General features: G+C 42.3%; 1 protein-coding gene across 1 annotated transcript in view; it reads right to left on the bottom strand.

Annotated features, from left to right (window-relative positions):
- The window catches only part of TRAPPC11 (trafficking protein particle complex subunit 11), a 2,455,228-nt gene that overhangs the window by 2,044,965 nt on the left and 391,202 nt on the right, over positions 1–19,061 (bottom strand). Inside the window, exons 3-4 of the mRNA XM_044062556.1 lie at positions 10,978–11,147; positions 3,743–3,813 (exon numbers count right to left, since the gene is read on the bottom strand). Coding sequence (XP_043918491.1) covers positions 3,743–3,813; positions 10,978–11,147 — 241 coding nt within the window. The remainder of the gene's footprint in view (positions 1–3,742; positions 3,814–10,977; positions 11,148–19,061) is intronic.

Genomic DNA, 19,061 nt, shown 5'->3' with positions numbered 1-19,061 from the left:
CAGATTGTGTAAGGGTACCCTTTAATAATACAGGAAATAGACTGCTTGTGCAAAAGAAAATGATGACAATTCTGCTTTTGCTTTCTTGTGGCAAGTCATGCCTACTCCTCATTAATTTTTACAATGTAGCATTCATATGCTTATTAATATTCACAATGCAATGCTCTGATACAGCCATTATCTACTGGTAAATCATATGCATTTTTTATTTATTTGCATGCTGCCCTACTACAGTTACTCTTTCTAAGGCAACATGTTATGCTTGAGCATGTAAGCAAGAGAAGCAAAAAGTAAATGTCAAATATGATGCTAAGCGTAGTGTCAGGCGGTGTACATATCAAAGACAAGACGGTTGTTTGACAAATTGATACAGCAATACATCCAGTTATGAAGTCTGCACCTTAGCAGAGAATCAGGCTAATGACTAGCAATCTGATAAATGTGAGGAGCGGAATGTTCACCTATAATTTACTGTTAAAGGCATTGGTCACACACACATGCACTAGGAGACAGAAATGACAGTAGAAACAGGACATAGACAAAGAGTGTTACCAAAGACAGGTGAATAAACCGATTAGAGAAGACAAAGTAAGAGCTGCTTAGAGAAACTTACAAAGATGTCAATGATGAGACAGATATAAGACAGACCTTAGAAGATTTTTTTTTTATCAAACAAGACAAGATGATGTCAAGTGCAGCATTCTCAAATCAGCACTGGACTGCATTTAATTCCTTATAATGAGACATTTCCTAGAATTTATAAAATCAAACGCCCTGGATCAACTGGTCAACACCCCCACCAGAGGTGACAATATATTGGACCTGGTCATTACCAACATGGGCGACCAGTGTTAAACACCGGAGGTCAACCCCTCGCTGGTTAGATCTGACCATAAACTAATCACTCTGGATATCCACATTCCGCCACCACCCCCAGTCAAAGAAACCACCGTGAAAAACTTTTCAAAAGCAAACTTCACGTTACTTAAGACTGAGGTGTGAAGTTTCAAAGCCCCCTTGCTAAAGGATAACGCTGTCCAAGCTGCAAAATCCTTTACTAATGCACTCTACAGGCACCTACAAGAATGCATGGATCATGCTATCCCAAACAAAACCAAGGCTCACTCCTCCAAGAAAAGGAAACCAGTCTGGTGGACCCCTGCCATAAACAAGCTATACAATAGAAGGAGGAAACTAGTACAGAAAGAGTAAAATTCCAAGGAGGAAACTAGTACAGAAAAGTGTAAAATCCCAAGAAGGGAAGACATCCCTGATCAGTATCAGCAAGAAATTGCGTTCCCTCATAAAATCATCCAAGGCTAGCTTCGAAAGAAAAATTGCCATGGACTCCAAAGATAACCACAAGGCATTCTTTAGCTATGTCAAGAATCTAAGTGGCAATTCTCAGATCTGCTTGGAGTTAGTGCGGAATGGCACAAAAATACACTGAACCAACTGATACAGCCAACATCCTGGCAGACAGGTTCAGTGCAAACTTCACCCCCTCTCACACCCAAAAGGGCCCATAACTATACCAGAAGAATTTAGTACCCCTGAAATCACAGACACTCAGGTTAAAACAGCCCTCTCCAAAGCCAAAAACACAGCATCAATGGGACCTGACGGTGTCCCAGGCTGTGTCCTACATGAGCTCAAAGATGAACTAACCTCTCATCTAAACACACTGTTTAAACTCAGCCTCTCCACAGGCTATGTGCCCACAGAGTGGCGCAAAGCAATGGTTATTCCTCTCCACAAAGGTGGAACCACAACGGACCCCGGGAACTATTGCCCTATAAGCCTGACTAGCTTGGTCTGCAAAGCTACGGAGCACATCATCATGGATCTCATTAACAGAGACATTGGAAACCTCCAAACACTGGACCCTACCCAGTTCGGCTTTGTTAAGGGCAGATCATGCCTCCTAAACCTGGTGGACGTCTTTGAGACAGTTACCAAGGCTATAGATGAGGGAAAGGTGGTCCTCACAGCCTGCCTAGACCTTGCAAAGGCCTTTGACACCATTCCCCACTCAGGTATCATAGACAAGCTCACCAGCCCGAACATAAACCCCTACGTCACAAGATGGGTTGCCAACTGGCTCACGGACAGAACCCACATGGTAAGAGTTGCAGGAGCTAGGTCAGACTCTAAACCAGTTACAAGTGGCATTCCTCAGGGCTCAGACCTAGGACCCCTCCTGTTCGGCATATACTTCTCAGAGGTACAGGCAAGCACAGGAGGACTATGGCTGACCAAGTCCACAGATGACTGCAAACTAGGGGCTATAACTGACTCTCCAGCTGACACACACATCCTCCAAAAGGGTCTCACTGAGACAGATACCTGGTGTCAAAACCATGGCCTCAAGCTAAATGTCAAAGTGCATAGTCATCCCCTTTGGAAAAACAAAAGTACCCACAAACTACCACATATGTTGTAGCCCCCTAAATACGGAAGATGTAATAAGGGATCTGGGGACCCAAGTAGATAGTAACCTCTCCTTTGATAATCACATTGCCAAAGTGGTTAGAAAATCCTTCTATGTGGCCCACCTAATCACAAAAGGGTTTGCATCCAGATCGAAAGAGGTCATTGGGCCCCTCTATGCACTCATCAGACCCCATCATAGAGTACAATGCCCCATTTGGGATGTACCTTGCAAGACACATGCAACAACTGGAAAGACCAAAGAAGTACCTCACCAAGAGGATCACTGGCTTCAAGCAGATGCCCTACGCAGCTTGACTGAAGAAACTCCAGCTGCACTCAGTTGCATACCGCCTACTCAGAGGTGATCTCTGCCTGACATACAAGGCCATGTCCAACCCAGAATTGATGGACATGCTCCACCTAAAGAAAACCATATCCCCTCGAGCCACATGCTCCAGGGATCTAAACCACACCACAACAATAAATAGGATGTGCTGGAGGGATAGATTCCTGTCCCAAAGACTCCCCATACTCTGGAACAAGATTCCAATCTTCATTAGGCAGAGCTCCTCATTAACCCTCTTCAAGAGAAACCTTGAAGAGTGGATGGGAAACAAAGTTTACCCCAGGGATCACTTCAATGGCTCTGCTGGACAGAAGCACAGGGAACTAATCTAAGGGGGCGGCAAAAGCCAACACATTCCGACTAAGCTTATAAATGCCTTTGGGCAGATAGCCTAGTACCTACCTATGAACCTATAAACTATTCAGGGAAACCAGAGGGATGGGGGCTAGCTGTGTAGATGCTAGCAACACAAGCATCACAGAATCCAATGTCTTCCAACCCTAGGCACAATGTATTCAAGGATGTATTTAAGTTAACTAAGGTAGAACACTAATCACAATGGAACAATTTCAGGTTCAGCCTGGGAGTTTACAGAAGTAATAACATAAGAAAACATACATATTGTTACATAATCAAAAATGTGAATACAGTCATTAGAACAAACTACTGAACTTCGCTGAATATGTGTGATTATTAAAGTAAAAAGTATCAATATTCATTTTAAAGTTTGAAGACCATTTTGGACTAAACTTAAATGCACTATATAACTGAATCACAGAGAATTTATATGCAATCTTCTGTGCTTTGATTACTAATTTAAACCTAGTCTATTTGCTTTGCCTGATAAAAATTTGTTTGCTGCTCTACAACCTTTCCATGTACCACCTCACAACATATATGTCCATTTGTATGATGTATTTATTCCTAGCAACTAAAAAAGTAAATAAACAAAAAGTTGATTACCAGGAGGCAAGGGTGTCTTCTTCTGGATCAAAACCACTGCCACTTTAGTATTTCTTCCTTGAAGGCTCTGCCTGTAACAGAAAAAAGGAACATAAAATGCAGAAAATTCAAGGGTAAAAAACTTTTTCTCAGATTTAAGCACAACTTATAATTGTGGGCAAACTATGCCCATACTTTTTTCAGCACTGCTGTATATATCTTCTCTTAAGAAAAATCAGCTATCTAAGTAAACTTAACATAACATCAGATCACTGCTGCATTAGCTTCAGCTACATGGGTTATATCCTGCATAGGATATAAGAGCTGGCCAGCTTCCAAAGCTTCATGGCACCTTGCAGACACCAAAACTGTTAGGCAGCTTGAGCTGAGCTGACTAAAGAGTCACATTTTTGTGCAAAGTCCTTCAGTGCTTTCATGCCAACTGAGAGAGGGAGGCTAAAGCCTGAGAGGACATTACTAGGAACAGAAAAAAATATATGTCCACACCCTGGCTTAAAAACAAAACAAACAAGGGATGGAGGGGAGTGGCTACTGTAGCAGTGATTCATAGGTTCATAGGTTGGTACTAGGCTATCAGCCCTAGGGCCTATACAAGCCTAGCCATAACAATTCCCTGGCTATTTCTTCCCACATTATTTACTTTCCTGGACCCCTGTCTAGCAGGGTGACTGGGGTGAATTTCCTTTCTCCCATCCAATCGTCAAGGTTCCTCTTGAAGAGGTCCAAAGAGGCACTCTGCTTGACACGTATGGGCAATCTATTCCAGAGTCTGGGGAGTCTCTGGGTCAGGAACCTATCCCTCCAGCATGTTTTGTTTATTGTGATGACAAGGTTTAGATCCCTGAGCGTGTAGCTCTGAGGGATTGGGATTTCTTTAAGTGTAGCATGTCCAACAGCTCTGGGTTTGACATGGCCTTGTATGTTAAGCAGTGATCGCCTGAGTAGACGATATGTGACAGAGTATAGCTGAGTTTTTAAAGGCGGTCAGCGAGGGCATCTGCTTTAGGCCTGTGATTCTTTTAGTGAGGTATTTCTGAGGCCTTTCCAGTTGTTGCAGATGTCTTGAGAGGTACATACCAAATGGGGCGTTGTATTCTATAATAGGACTAATGAGGGATGAGTACAGTGGGACAATGACCTCCTTTTTTCTGGATGAAAAGCCCTTTGTGATGAGGTGTGCCACATAGAAGGATTTCCTGACTGTTGTGGCGATGTGGTTATCGAAGGTGAGACCACTGTCCACCTGTGTCCCTAAGTCTCTTATCACACTTTCTGTGTTTAGTGTACTGCCACCTATATGGTAATTCATGGATACATGTTTTTTCCCAAAGGGAAAGATCAACACAAAGAACACAGTACAACTATACAAGTAAACTTACAGTAAATGTCAGAATGATCACTGCTGCAGTAGACTTAGCTATATATATATAGATTACCATAGTGTAAAATAACTGGGATGTGGAAGGTGAAGACTCCAAGAGCTCCTGAAGAATGGTTCTAGCAAAGTCTGTTCTAGACACAGATACGGAATCAAGCTTATAATATTTTGCAAAAGTACGCACAGAGAACCAAGCTGCTGCTTCTATAATACTCGTACAGTACAACTCTTTCAAAACTGTCATAGGTTAAGGCCCTGGTAGAGTGCATCTTGACCATGCCTGGAATCAATTTGTTGTGATGAAAATAACAAAAGGTAATAGCCTGAAACAACCATTTAGAAATAGAATGCTTTGGCATAATTAGTCCTTTTTTCACAAAAAAATGTAAAAGTGATCACAAGTTCTGAAAGACTGTTTTGTCAAGATAGTACAAGAGATGTCTGTGGACATTCAAGGTATGAAATATCCTTTCCCCCTCATTTTAGAGTTCTTGAAAGGAAACAGAGAAATGGATAGATTGACCTAAGATAAACACAGATACCACTTTAGTTCTCAAACAAACCATATTTCTGTGGAAAATAAGACAACGCTGACCTGCCATAAGAGCTTGCAACTGAGATACTCTTCTTGCAGTGGTCGGAGAAATCAGCAAAACTGTTTTCCATGTTAAGAACCTCAAGTCAGCCTGATGAGCTGGTTCAAATTGAGGAAAATGTTAGCTTCTCTAAGAGAAGATTAATATCCCACTGAGTAAATCCAGGTTTTCCGGTAGATTTCTTATGCAGAATCCCCTTCTAAAACATTTTCATATGAGACTGCACTGAAAGAGTGGTATCCATGGGGAGGCATGCTGATATGGCTGAAAGAGGAACCTTGATAAAGGAGTAAGATAGGCCAGAGGATAGTAACTCAAATACTGTAAAACCAGAGAAAAACTAGTGCTGAATGGGTGCTACTTCTTTTGTTGGTACCAACTAGAAAAAAAAAAACATTTCCATTTGCTAATATATGACTTTCTAACAGCAGGCTTTCTTGTCTCCATTTACACCTGCTGCACATCCTCAAAAATAGGTGCCTAAAAGTGTTAAGACCTAATAATCCAAACAAGTCAGCTGAAGTTATTTGTGATAGGGGTGCAGCAAATACCTCTGATGCTTTGTGAGTAAATCCAGTCTGTAAGGAAGCTTGTGGCAATTGCCCCCAGATTATTACAAAAGGAAGCAGAACCACTGTTGCCTGAGCCAGAAGGGAGTCACCACAATGATCTCTGGGGAGACTTCTAAATCTTCAGGCGTAATCAGGATTTCAGAGGAAAGGGTAGAAAAGGCATCCATTTTCCAGGCCTTTTTGCATGAAATCCTGGAACAGAATTTTGTCAGTTGAATGTTTAGAGAGGAGACAAAAAGGTCAACCTGAGGAACTCTCCACAGGTGGATCAAATATTGGATGACCCTATGATTTTGTTTCCATTTGTGAGGTCCTGTACTTGTCCAGCTCAGTCTGTCTGCCATATAATTTTGCTCCAATGGAATGTTCGATGCCTACAGAGTGAGATTGTGCTGTAAATCCATACCCCCATGCAAACATGGCTAGTTTGCATAGTGGGTAAGATCTGGTTCTCCCTTGTTTGTTTAGGTACCGTATCAATGTGGTATCACAGAACTGGAATTTGAAAAGATAATGGGTGTTGATGGTGGGACCAAATGGATTTCAGATATCACTGTATCTTTCTCATGTGGAGTCTTGCAAGAGGTATTATGAGAATCACAGAAGCCATGAGACCTGGAATCCTGAGGTATTCCATCACAATGACTGAAATCTGACTGGAAAACCTTAGAAATAGATCTAGATAAAAATCTATTTTTTCCTGTGGAAGAAAAGCTCTTTGAAATGAGGTGTCTTGCTGACATACCATTAATCCTATGTGAAGGAGTTAAGAAAGATTTTTGAATACTCTCTTGGAATCCTAGCTTGTGTAAGAGATATCTCAGTCTACAGAGAGATTCCTGATACTTTGAAAAAGACTCTGCAAAGATAAGCAAGTTGTCTAAATATGGAAAAATGTGAATACTCTGTAGCCTGCAATGAGATACAACTGGAGCTAGACACTTTGTGAACATTCTTGGTGCAGTGGATAGTCCAAAGGGTAAGAGAACTGATACTGTGATCCAGACACAAAAAAACCTTAAGAAACATTTGAAGTCTGGATGAATGGAGATGTGATAATAAGCATCTTTTAAGTCTAGTGTTGTCAGAAAACTTAAAATATGAAGAGTAGGTTGTGAAGTGACATTTTGAACTGGGCACGATCACAAACAGTTTAGGAAAGAAAGATTCAAAACTGGTCTTCATACATTTTTTTTGGCACTAGAAACATTATTCAATAGAAGCTCTTCCCCACCTGAGAAGGAATAACTGGTTATATCACTCTTTGGGACAGCCTAGTAATGAAGAACTGGTGGGAACAGAAGAGTCTGACCTGGAAGATGAGGAATGACCCCCTGGAAAGGAGGAATTTCTTCCCACTGCCATCTATAACCATGATGAATGGTTTTCAAAACCCATTGCCAGAAACAATCTGTTGCCAAAGTGAAAAACTGAAGGTCAGACTTTCTGGAAGAAAAAAGAAGCCAGGGTGGGAAGGGGTCAAAAGGTCTCTTGAATAGTTCATGCAGACTTGTTGGACTGCCGTTGGTTTTGGGAGGTTCAAGACTTCGTTTTGGAACCCCTTGCTATTTCTTCTTAAATGTCTGTTTACTTGTATTTTATTGAGACATTTTATTCTGTTTTTGCCAAAACTGGATGAGGAGAAAAACTCCCTAAGAAAATTTGGAAAAGGAGAGCTTTCCCTGGACAAGCTTGTCCCTTTTTTGATCACCTCTGCAGCAGAGGAGCCAAACACTAAATCTCTATCCAAAGGAAAATTCAAAATCTCATTTTTAACATCTGGGAGGTTCTGAGAATGCAGTCATGCAAACCTCTTCAAAACAGTACCAGTGGCCATAGCACTGGATGAAATATCAACAGAATCATATATACATTGTAAACAATTCGATTTGACCAGTGCAACAGAAGAAACTACATTATTTAAAGCAAATTCTTCCTCACAAGAAGAAACTGTGAGATAAGCCATCCCTTATACTTCACAATTTGGCAGAACAAACTAACATACATGAAGCTGACAATTCAAAATTCATAAAATCAGATTTGCAGAAGCACACACTTTTTCCCATACCTTTCAATAATTTCCCCATCCTTAACAGAAAGAGTAGAATTGGAATTAAAGTGCATAGCAGAAGTAGCATTAACTAAAGCTATAGCTGCTGGGTTAGGTTTGGGAATAGTGTATAAAAATCTAAAAGACTGAAGTTCTTTATACATCCTATCTGCCTTTTTAGGGGCAGTTAGCTGGCTATCAGGAAAACTGCAGGCAGTAACACACACATCCTCTAAGTCAAACAGAACAGGAGGAATGGGTGCAGGTACTAGAAAATCTTTCTGTAACAACTCATAGTTATTTTCTGAGGGACTGAGAAACCTCACTGTTCTCCCACTTAAACACTGGCACATTCTGGTAACAGTCTCAGAGGAAGAAAAAAACCCATAGGGAAAATCAGGCACTGAGCTCTCCTCTGAGTCTGAATCAGAAATCTGAGGGGAAAAAACATGTCTATCCTCACATGTGTTTGTTCAGATTCATAACCTTAAATCTCTTCAGGAAAAGAGGAATCATTTCTTTTTCCAAAAGCTACTTTACAAGAAGGATCAACAGCATCAATTAAACCCTGAGCTAGACCTAGTAAACCACTCTTATCCAAAGAAAACAGAGGAGGACTAGATACATGCTTGGTTTTCTGTTTCTTTTTGACAGGAAAAATGCAGCCAACAGTGTTTTTAATAGCAGCAGCAGCAGCTTACTCCGGGATAGGCACTGCATTCGAGCAAAATAGGGAAACATTCCCTGTCCTCTCTTCTAAGACCGAGAAGAGTGGTTCTTCCTTGCACAAAAAGAGACTCCACCAACCACAGAACACATGGCTAGCACAGTGTAAAAGATGAGTGGTCTAACGTACAAGAAAAGGCCACGGCAGAGTCACCCACTTGCGAATGAGGCAAATGGCTACTCTGCTGTTTGCTTATTATTTCTTTTTTTTTTTGCGGCAGGAAGAAGGGTCAATCATTGGACCAGCAGTCTGTTCCATGGTCAAGCTGAAAATGGTGCCTCTTTCCTGGGACGATAAGCAGCAATTGGCAATAAGCACTGCCAGTCCACAAAAGTTTTTTTGACTGAAAAACACAGTAAAAGTCATTTTAAAACACTATGCCAGTCCCACAAAAGTAAAACAAAAACAATTTTCCACATATTTTCAGTTACTTTACATCACTTTTAAAATGACAGAAAAAACAAGCACTCTATTTAAAAGCTTGTTACAGTCTCGAGGCAGTCTGTTAAAATAGAACACTTCTAGAGTTACTTCTAGATTTAAAATAACTTTCCTGAAGAGGAAAGTAATGAAACATCAACAAAATTAAGAAAATGGAAGGGTTTTTCCCCAAAGGCAACTTAGCTGCCCAGCACAACCATCAATCCTCAAAAGCCTCAGAGGAGCGTACTCTTTGGCAGCAGTAAAACTCTGAAGGGTTTCCTCGACCAAACTTACATTTTAGTCAGCTCAGTTTGAACTGCCTGACAGCTTGGGTGCATGGAAGTTGGCCTAAAGCTTTGAAGCTGTCTGGGTGTTACATACTTGGCAGGATATAACCCATATAGCTAAGGCTACTGCAGCGATGATCAATATGATGAACATATCACCCTTCATCAAAGGCATACAAATACAGGGGTGAAAACCCATGCCTGAAAAAAAAGTTCAGTATAAAATAGTTTCCTCAGTGTAGACTGAGATGATTTTGCTCATTTTGAATATTTGAACATGTGTGTAATAAGCAAACTGACCAGGGGCAAAGGCAGAGGGTATTTAAACCCTCTGCTTATGGATAAAGATATCAATGCTTTGTCAAAAATGTCTACCTCTGACTGTTTGGACTACTTGAAATTATTTTTTGCATGCTTTAAGTGTATGCCTAAAGCTTATAGAAAACAAGTTTACAAAACATAGGAAAAAATCAGAAGACAGTGGCAGTGATTTCATTGCATAGTTAACTTGGGGCATTGTAGATATCGAGTTACTACTTTTTAAATGTTCGGAGGTCTTATAATAAAATGAGGAAGGCTATGGCATTCCATCCATACAGCAAAATACCAAAATGCACACACAGAAAGAAGGCAGACAAGTAGATCTATTTCTAGGCAGTTACAGCACAATGTTTAGAATGTACAAACTGTAGAACTATGGCATGAATCTCATCATGCTTGCACACAAACAGTTTGAGCCTACACAAACTTCCTGTTATATTGCAAGGACGCCGTTGTAAAGTTCCAATTCAATGTGCCCTTCCTGAAATCAAAATATTTTAGAAGACTTCTAAAAGACCCTGAGATTTTTTTTTTTTAGCAGAGCGATGTCACATTAGATACATTATGTTGCAACTGGAAATGGATAGCATTATTTAAAACAATATGCCATTTTTGGAAAAAGCAGAGATCAGCAGGAAAAATGTCTTGACAGGTCTTCTTTCTGTGGGGGATCACCCATGTACAAGGCATTATGAGGCTCATAAAGGCTCTCTTACTGTATAACTTTCACCAATGATCATAAGCTCCAAAATTAAAACAGTGAGCTTTTTGATGCTAAACATCTGGTCAAGCAAACATATGTTGCAACAAGAAAACATGAAGGAATCTGGAAAATAATAACATTAGTATTTATGCATTAACTTGTACATATTTTACTGTACCGAACAATTTCAACCCGGGTTGCACATTCAGACTGCTTCTCTTTCCACTGTGACTCATCCCAGTCCAGTTCATAGAAAACAACTACCAGTGCAGGAACAAGATTTAAATGTTTGTTCATCCAGCCAGTCTTCAGTATTCCTTTTGGGATATACCATTCATATGATGTCCTCTAAAAGAGAAGAAACATTTATGTTTATTCAAATGAAATTAAGAACACTCCTAAAGAGATTAACATCCGAGGGTTACACAGAAACATACAAGTCAGAGAAATGCAACTTGCATCCACCAAATCCCTACAACACACAAGCTGCCACTGTAACTTAACTTAGTTATTTACATCTCATTTTCCTTAAGACAGTCATGTTTGTCACAAACAAGAGCTACCCTCCAATTTCTGAATCCATCAGCTTTTGTTAAAGCCTCTTTTATGCACAGATTACCCTCTCTGTTAAAAAACAGGGATTTTTTCCTAATTTCGCACTTTACAGGTAAACAAGTACATGAATGTCATGCTCACCTCATCTTTCCTCTGTTTTCAGGTTCTGTCCTACTGGTCTGTGTATTTATTTTTTGTTAAAGATGCTTTCTGTTGGATTTCAGATTTCTATCATGTGTCATCTCGTACTGCTTTCCTCAAAGGTACATGTTAAGAAGATCTATTAATCTTTTCTTAAACGGCTTTTGGTTCAGACCCTAAGGTAGCCATCTAGACAACTTTCTCTAACCACTCATCTTACAGAGATAAAACTCTCAGCTTGTCCAAACCCCAACCAAGGGCAGCAATATCCTGGACCTGGTCATTACCAATATGGGCAACTGATGTTCCACGCTAGAGGTCAACTCCTCGCTGGTCAGATCCAACCACAAGCTAATCACCCTAGACATCAATATCCCACCCCCACCCTCTATTAAGGAAATCACAGTAAAACACTTCTCCAAAGCCAACTTCATGCTTCTTAAGACAGAAGTGGCAAGCTTCACAACACCCATACAGACGGAAAATAGAGGTACGACTGCTGAATTCTGTACAAATGCACTGTGTAAGCACATAACAGAACCACATGCTATCCTCCAAAACCAAAAAAACAACTGGTGGTCCCCTGCTACAACCTAAAACTCCAGAAAACAGAAGGAAGAACAAAAAAAAAAAAAAAAAAAAAAAAAAGAGTAAAATCCCCTGACTGCAGAAACTTCCTGGTCAGTCTCCGTAAGAAGCCGAGATCCCTCATGAAATCCTCCAAAGCTAGTTATGAAAATAAAATCTCTACTGATTCTAAAGACAACCAGTGTCTGTTATTCTAAAAGTGTATTAATTCTGGTTTAAACACTTGGGCTTCAGGCCAGTTATTTTACATTAAGAGGGTCCGTGGTCTGCATTCTTGTGGGAGGAGTGGCTGGACTCTGCCCTTCTGAGCTGGGAATTTCTAGTTAAAGGCTTATAGTGCCTGCATATTTGAACTGCTTCTTACTGAAATTGGTACACCTTGTTTGCTGTAGCATAGACTAGATCCAGGCCTGCTGAACCTAGCTTTGTTTGTATAACTTGAGCACTAATCCAGGCATTCTTTAAAGTATTCAATTGTATTTATTACTGCTTGGTAGTAACTTGATTAAAGTGTAGCTATCATTCTAAGTCTTTTGGATTAAGCACTTGGGCTTCAGACCAGTTGTTTTACATTAGGAAGGTTTGTGGCCTGCACTGTGGTGGCAGGACAGGTAGCTTACATCCTTCTAAGTTGGAAACTGCTGATTGAGGGCTCAGTGTCTATTATTCTAAAAGTGTATTAGTTCTGGTTTAAGCACTTGGGCTTCAGGCCAGTTATTTTACATTAAGAAGGTTCGTGGTCTGCACTCTTGTGGGAGGAGAGGCTGGACTCTGCCCTTCTGAGCTGGGAATTTCTGGTTAAAGGCTTATAGTGCTTGCATATTTGAACTGTTTCTTACTGAAATTGGTACACCATGTTTGCTGTAGCATAGACTAGATCCAGGCCTGCTGAATCTAGCTTTGTTTGTATGCTTGTTGTTTGTTTGCTTGTTATTTCCCTGAAATGCTAATTCCACCTAAAACTCGGCTTTTCAGTGCTTCTGTGGATCCCTAGTGATATCTGCATTGCTTACTGTACTTATTTCCTTGTTTCACTTGAAAGAAAGTTACTGTTTGTCATTTTTGCATTTAAGTTACCTGTAACACATTGCATTTAAGTTACCTGGCACTTGCTCACTAAAGCAATTATATAAGTCAGCACTAAAAAATTAAAAGCACTACACCCTCACAAACTCCCCTTGAGTACCTTGTTCCCCATTGGCCCTTTTTTTCAATTATAAAGGAATTCCCAATACTATTCTATCATGTCCAAAGGTCAGTTGTCAATCTCCTCTCTGGTCCAGCTGGTGAATCTGGGAATCTTGAGACAATGTTACAACTGCCTCATGTACACAGACAACCCTCTCTTCCTCCCAACAAATTCCAACACATGTGAGAGATGCAACCATATAGCCAAACTGGAGGCTAAGCTCTCTCAACTCAGTACTGGCGTAACCAGTCAGGAGGAGAAGGAAACCACACTCACTACAATTCCAGTCTCACATAGACCTACCACGACAGAAAACCAAACACAAACACACAAAAACATACTCGGAGGTTCTAAATAACAATCTGCCTAAGTAGCAGAGACCTCCAAAGCAGATACCCAAGCAACTGCTACCCCAAAACAAAAGACGTGCAACACACAGCTCACAAAGCCAGTGTGCCGAACAGTCACAGCCCTTAAGGCTAAACAACACAGCTGACACACTTGTAATAGGTGACTCTATCGTCAGGCACACTGATGTCCCGCTCACCAGGCTGAACAAGGAGAAGGTCACGGTGAGCTGCCTGTCGGGCGCTAGGATCTGCCACATAACACAAGCACTCAGGTCACTCCAAGGCAAGTACAAATATGACTCAGTCATTGTCCATGCTGGTGTGAATGACCTGAGATGTACCTCCCTGGACTACATGAAAAGAGACATAGAGGAGCTCTCTGAGCATGTAGCCCAGGCCAGTATGACCCTGACCTTGAGTAGCATCTTACCTTCACCAAGAATGATGCCACAATATGAAGACAAGATGATCAATTTCAACAATTGGCTTAAGTATTGGTGTCATTCAAAGGGGATCCAATGCCTGTCAGCCTGGGATGACATGCTCGACAAGCCACAATGATTCGCTGGGGACAACTTGCACCTGTCACCCCTGGGCTTTCGGATATTGGCAAAGCTCTTGCTACCCCCATAGTGCCTTTTTTAGGCAAGGCTCAAAAGACAAACCCACCTCCATAGGTATCACAAGGGATAAGAAACTAAGAGTAATGCTACTCAATGCCAGAAGTCTAAACCTCCAGATGCACGCACTTGAAACTCTCCTTAGCATGGAGAACATCGATATCTGTGCAGTAACAGAAACCTGGTTCAAGGCTCCCGAAAGCACCCCAGCACTACCAGGTTATACCTCATACCATGCTTTTCGGCCCCAAAACTTGGACCAAAACACAAAAGGAGGGTGAGTATCAATATTTGTCAAAGATACCCACACCTCCAGGTTGGTGGCACAGCAGGAAGCATCAGAGACTATCCATGTGCAACTAACAGTGGGTAAAGCTGCCTTCCATTTTATAGCCTGCTACAGACCACCCTCCCAAACACAGGAACCCCACTCGGCCTTCCTGAGAACACTGGACAATATGAAGGTCTCTCCAAACACCATTATATTGGGCGACATCAACTACCCAAACATAGACTGGGAGCATTACTCTAGCTCCCACACCCTAGCCCAAAGGTTCCTAGAATTTATAAATTCAAATGCTATGGAACAACTTGTTACCACTCCCACAAGAGGGGAAAACATACTGGACCTGATCATCACCAACATGGGGACTCTATGCTCCAGACCAGAAGTGTATCCCTCACTGGTAAGATCAGACCATAAACTAATCTCACTGGATATTCACATCCCGACCCCACCCCCTGCCCAGAAAACCACAGTGAAAAACTTATCTAAAGCAAATTTCACACTCCTCAAAACCAAGGTGGAATCCTTCAAAGCCCCCAGGCCTGTGGAAAATATGGCCCAGACCGCAGAATCCTTTATAAACGCATTCTATGAACACCTTCAGGAATGCATGGATCATGCAATCCCAAATAAAACCAAGACCCAATCCTCCAAAGGCAGATGTCCTGTCTGGTGGACCCCAGCCATAAACAAACTATACAATAGAAGGAGGAAGCTACTACATGATAGAGCAAAATCCCAAAAAGGGAAGGCATCTCTGATCAGTATTAGCAAATAACTACGGGCACTCATAAAATCGTCTAAGGCCAGCCTAGAGAGAAAAAGTGCACAGGACACTAAGGATAATCACAAGGCTTTCTTTAGTTATGTTGGGAACCTGGGTGGGAATTCCCAGATATGCTCAGAATTAGTCCAAAATGACAAAAAATACACCGAACCCACAGACATTGCCAACATCCTAGCTGACAGGTTCAGCGCAAAATCCCCCCCCCCCACCCTCCCCACCAAAAGGGCAAATATCTATGTCAGCAGAGTGCTGCCCTCCTGACATCTCAGATGCTCAGGTAAGAGCCACCCTCTCCAAAGCAAAACACACAGCATCAATGGGATCAGACGGTGTCCCGGGCTGTGTCCTACATGAACTCCAAGAAGAGCTAAACCCAAACATAAAACTACTGTTCAATCTCAGCCTTACTACAGGATATGTACCCAAAGAGTGGCGTACAGCAACAGTGGTCCCTCTCCACAAAGGTGATGCCTCAACAGATCCTGGAAACTATCGCCCCATAAGCCTGACTAGCTTGGTCTGCAAAGCTATGGAAAGGATCATCATGGACCTCATAAATAAAGATATTGGGGACCTACAGACACTGGATCCTACCCAGTTCGGCTTTGTTAAGGGCAGATCCTGCCTCTTAAACCTGGTCAATTTCTTTGAAACAGTCACCAAGGCCATTGATGAGGGAAGGTGGTCCACACAGCCTACCTGGACCTCGCAAAAGCCTTCGATACAATACCCCACTGGCATTATAGATAAGCTCACCAGCTTAAATATAAACCCCTAGGTCACTAGATGGGTTGCAAACTGGCTCAAGGACAGAACCCACATGGTTAGAATTGCTGGAGCCATGTCAGACACCAAACCAGTTACAAGTGGCATCCCACAAGGCTCAGTCCTGGGACCTCTCTTGTTCGGTATATATTTCTCGGAGGTACAGGCCAACACGGAAGGACTGTAGTTGACCAAGTTCGCAGATGACTGCAAACTGGGCGCCATAATCGACTCTCCAGCCAACACAAGCATCCTCCAAAAGGGCCTCATAGAAACAGACAACTGGTGCCAGAGCCATGGCCTCAAGCTAAACGCCAAAAAGTGTATAGTCATCCCCTTTGGCAAAAACAAAGTGCCTACAAATTACCACATAGGTGGTAATCCATTAAGTACGGAAGAAGTAACTAGGGACCTGGGGACCCAAGTTGATACCAATCTCTCATTTGACAACCAAAGTGGTTAGAAAAACATTTTATATAGCCCACCTAATCATGAAGGGATTCACATCTAGATCAGGGGAGGTCATCGTGCCTCTTTACTCATCCCTCATCAGGGCCATAATTGAGTACAATGCCCCTTTTGGGATGTACCTTACCAGACACCTGCAGCAACTTGAAAGACCCCAAAAGTACCTCACCAAGAGGATCAAAGGGCTCAAACAGATGCCATATGCTGCCCGGTTAAAGAAACTCCAGCTCTACTCAGTGGCATACCGCCTGCTCAGAGGCGATCTGTGCCTGACTTATAAAGCCATGTCCAAAACGGAATTAATGGACATGCTGCACCTCAGAAAATCCAAATCCCATCGAGCTACGCGCTCGAGAGACTTGAACCTCAGCACTGAAATAAATAAGACATGCTGGAGGGACAGATTCATAACCCAGAGGCTCCCTTCACTCTGGAATAAAATCCCAGTCCAGGTTAGGCAGAGTCCCTCATTGACTCTCTTCAAGAGGAATCTTGATGAGTGGATGGGAGATCATAGGTTTACCCCGGGTATCACTTCTGTGTCACTGTTAGACAGAGGCACAGTATACTAACCTCGAAAAAGGGCATAGCAAAATTAATTTAAAATGGGTGGCAAAAGTCAAACATACTCTGGCTAGGCTTATAAATGCCCTAGGGCAGATATCCCAGTATGAACCTATGAACCTATAAGCATTCTACAGCTATGTCAAGAATCACAGTGGCGACACTCAGATCTGCTCTGAGCTACAGCACAATGGCACTAGATATACAGAACCAACTGATATTGCCAAAATCCTGGCTGATAGGTTCAGCGCAAACATTACCCCCCCAAAGGGCCCATCACTATACCAGAAGAATGAAAAGCCCCTGTGGCTGCACAAGTAAAGACGGCACTCTCCAAAGCCAAGAACACAGCATCCATGGGACCTAACAACATCCCCGGCTGTGTTCTGCACGAATTACAGAATGAACTTCATTCACCTAAATTCTGTTGAGTACCCATTTCCCTATAGGTCCTTTCTGACATCAGTTACACAGCAATCTTTTTCACTATTTCTAGCATGTCGAAGGGTCAGTTGCTAGCGTCCTCTCCTGTTCAGCTGGTGAATCTGGGAATCTTGAGGCAATGTTACAATTGCCTCATGTACACAGACAACCCTCTCCTCCTCCCAACAAATACAAATATATGCGAGAGATGCAACTATATAGCCAAACTGGAGGCTGAGCTCTCTCAATTCAGTACTGGCAAGACCAGTCAGGAGGAGAAGGTAACCACGCACACCACAAACCCAGTCTCACATAGAACTATCACAACTGCAAACCAAACACATAAACACACAAAACATACTGGAGGCGCTGATTAAAAATCTACCAAAACAACAGAGGCCTCCAAAGCAGACACCCAAGAAACCACCACCTCAAGACATAGCAAATGCAACACATAGTTCACAAAGTCAGTGTGCTAAACAGTCACAGCCCTTAACGCCAAACAACATGCCAGACACACTTGTAATAGGTGACTCCATAGTCAGGCACACTGACGCCCCGCTCACCAGACTGAACAAGGAGAGGGTCACAGTAAGCTGCCTGTCGGGAGCTAGAATCCGCCACATAACACAAGCACTCAGGTCACTCCACAGCAAGTACAAATATGACTCAGTCATTGTACATGCAGGTGTGAACGACCTGAGATACCTCCCTGGACTACATGAAAAGAGACATAGAGGAGCTCTCTGATTATGTAGCCCAGGCCGGTATGACCCTGACCCTGAGCAGTATCTTACCCTCACCAAGAATGATGCCACAGTACAAAGACAAAATGATCAGTTTTAACAATTGGCTTAATTACTGGTGTCATTCTAAGGGATCCAGTGTCTGTCTGCTTGGGATGACATGCTTGACAAGCCACGCTTTTCGCGAAGGGATGGTTTGCACCTGTCACCCCTGGGCTTCGGATATTGGCCAAAGCTCTTGCCACCCCCATAGTGCCTTTTTAGGCAAGGCTCAAATGACAAACCTACCTCCCTAGAAAACACAAGTGGAAAAATACTAAGGGTAATGCTGCTCAATGCCAGAAGTCTAAACCTCAAGATGCACACCCTCAAGCCCTCCTCAGTATGGAGAACATCGATGTCTGTGCAGTGACTGAAACCTGGTTCAAGGCTCCTGAGAGCACCCCAGCACTATCAGGTTTTACCTCATATCATGCTTTCCCGCCCCAAAACTTGGACAGAACCACAAAAGGAGGGGTGTATCCATTTTCATCAAAGATACCCACACCTCCAGGTTAGTGGCAACAAGCATCGGAGACTATCCAGGTGCAACTAACCATAGGCAAAACTGCCTTACAGTTTGTAGCATGCTACAGACAACCCTCTCAAACTCAGGAACCCCACACAGCCTTCCTGAAGACACTGGAGAGTATGAATGTCTCTCCAAATACCATCATTTTGGGAGACTTCAACTACCCAAACATAGACTGGGAACATTACTCAAGCCCCAACACTCTAGCC

Source organism: Protopterus annectens, chromosome 2.part1, assembly GCF_019279795.1.
Source record: "Protopterus annectens isolate FY-2018-M chromosome 2.part1, PAN1.0, whole genome shotgun sequence".
NCBI classification, from domain to species: domain Eukaryota; kingdom Metazoa; phylum Chordata; order Ceratodontiformes; family Protopteridae; genus Protopterus; species Protopterus annectens.
Note: the sequence above shows the minus strand (reverse complement) of the source record. Positions and strands in the feature narration are given on the sequence as shown.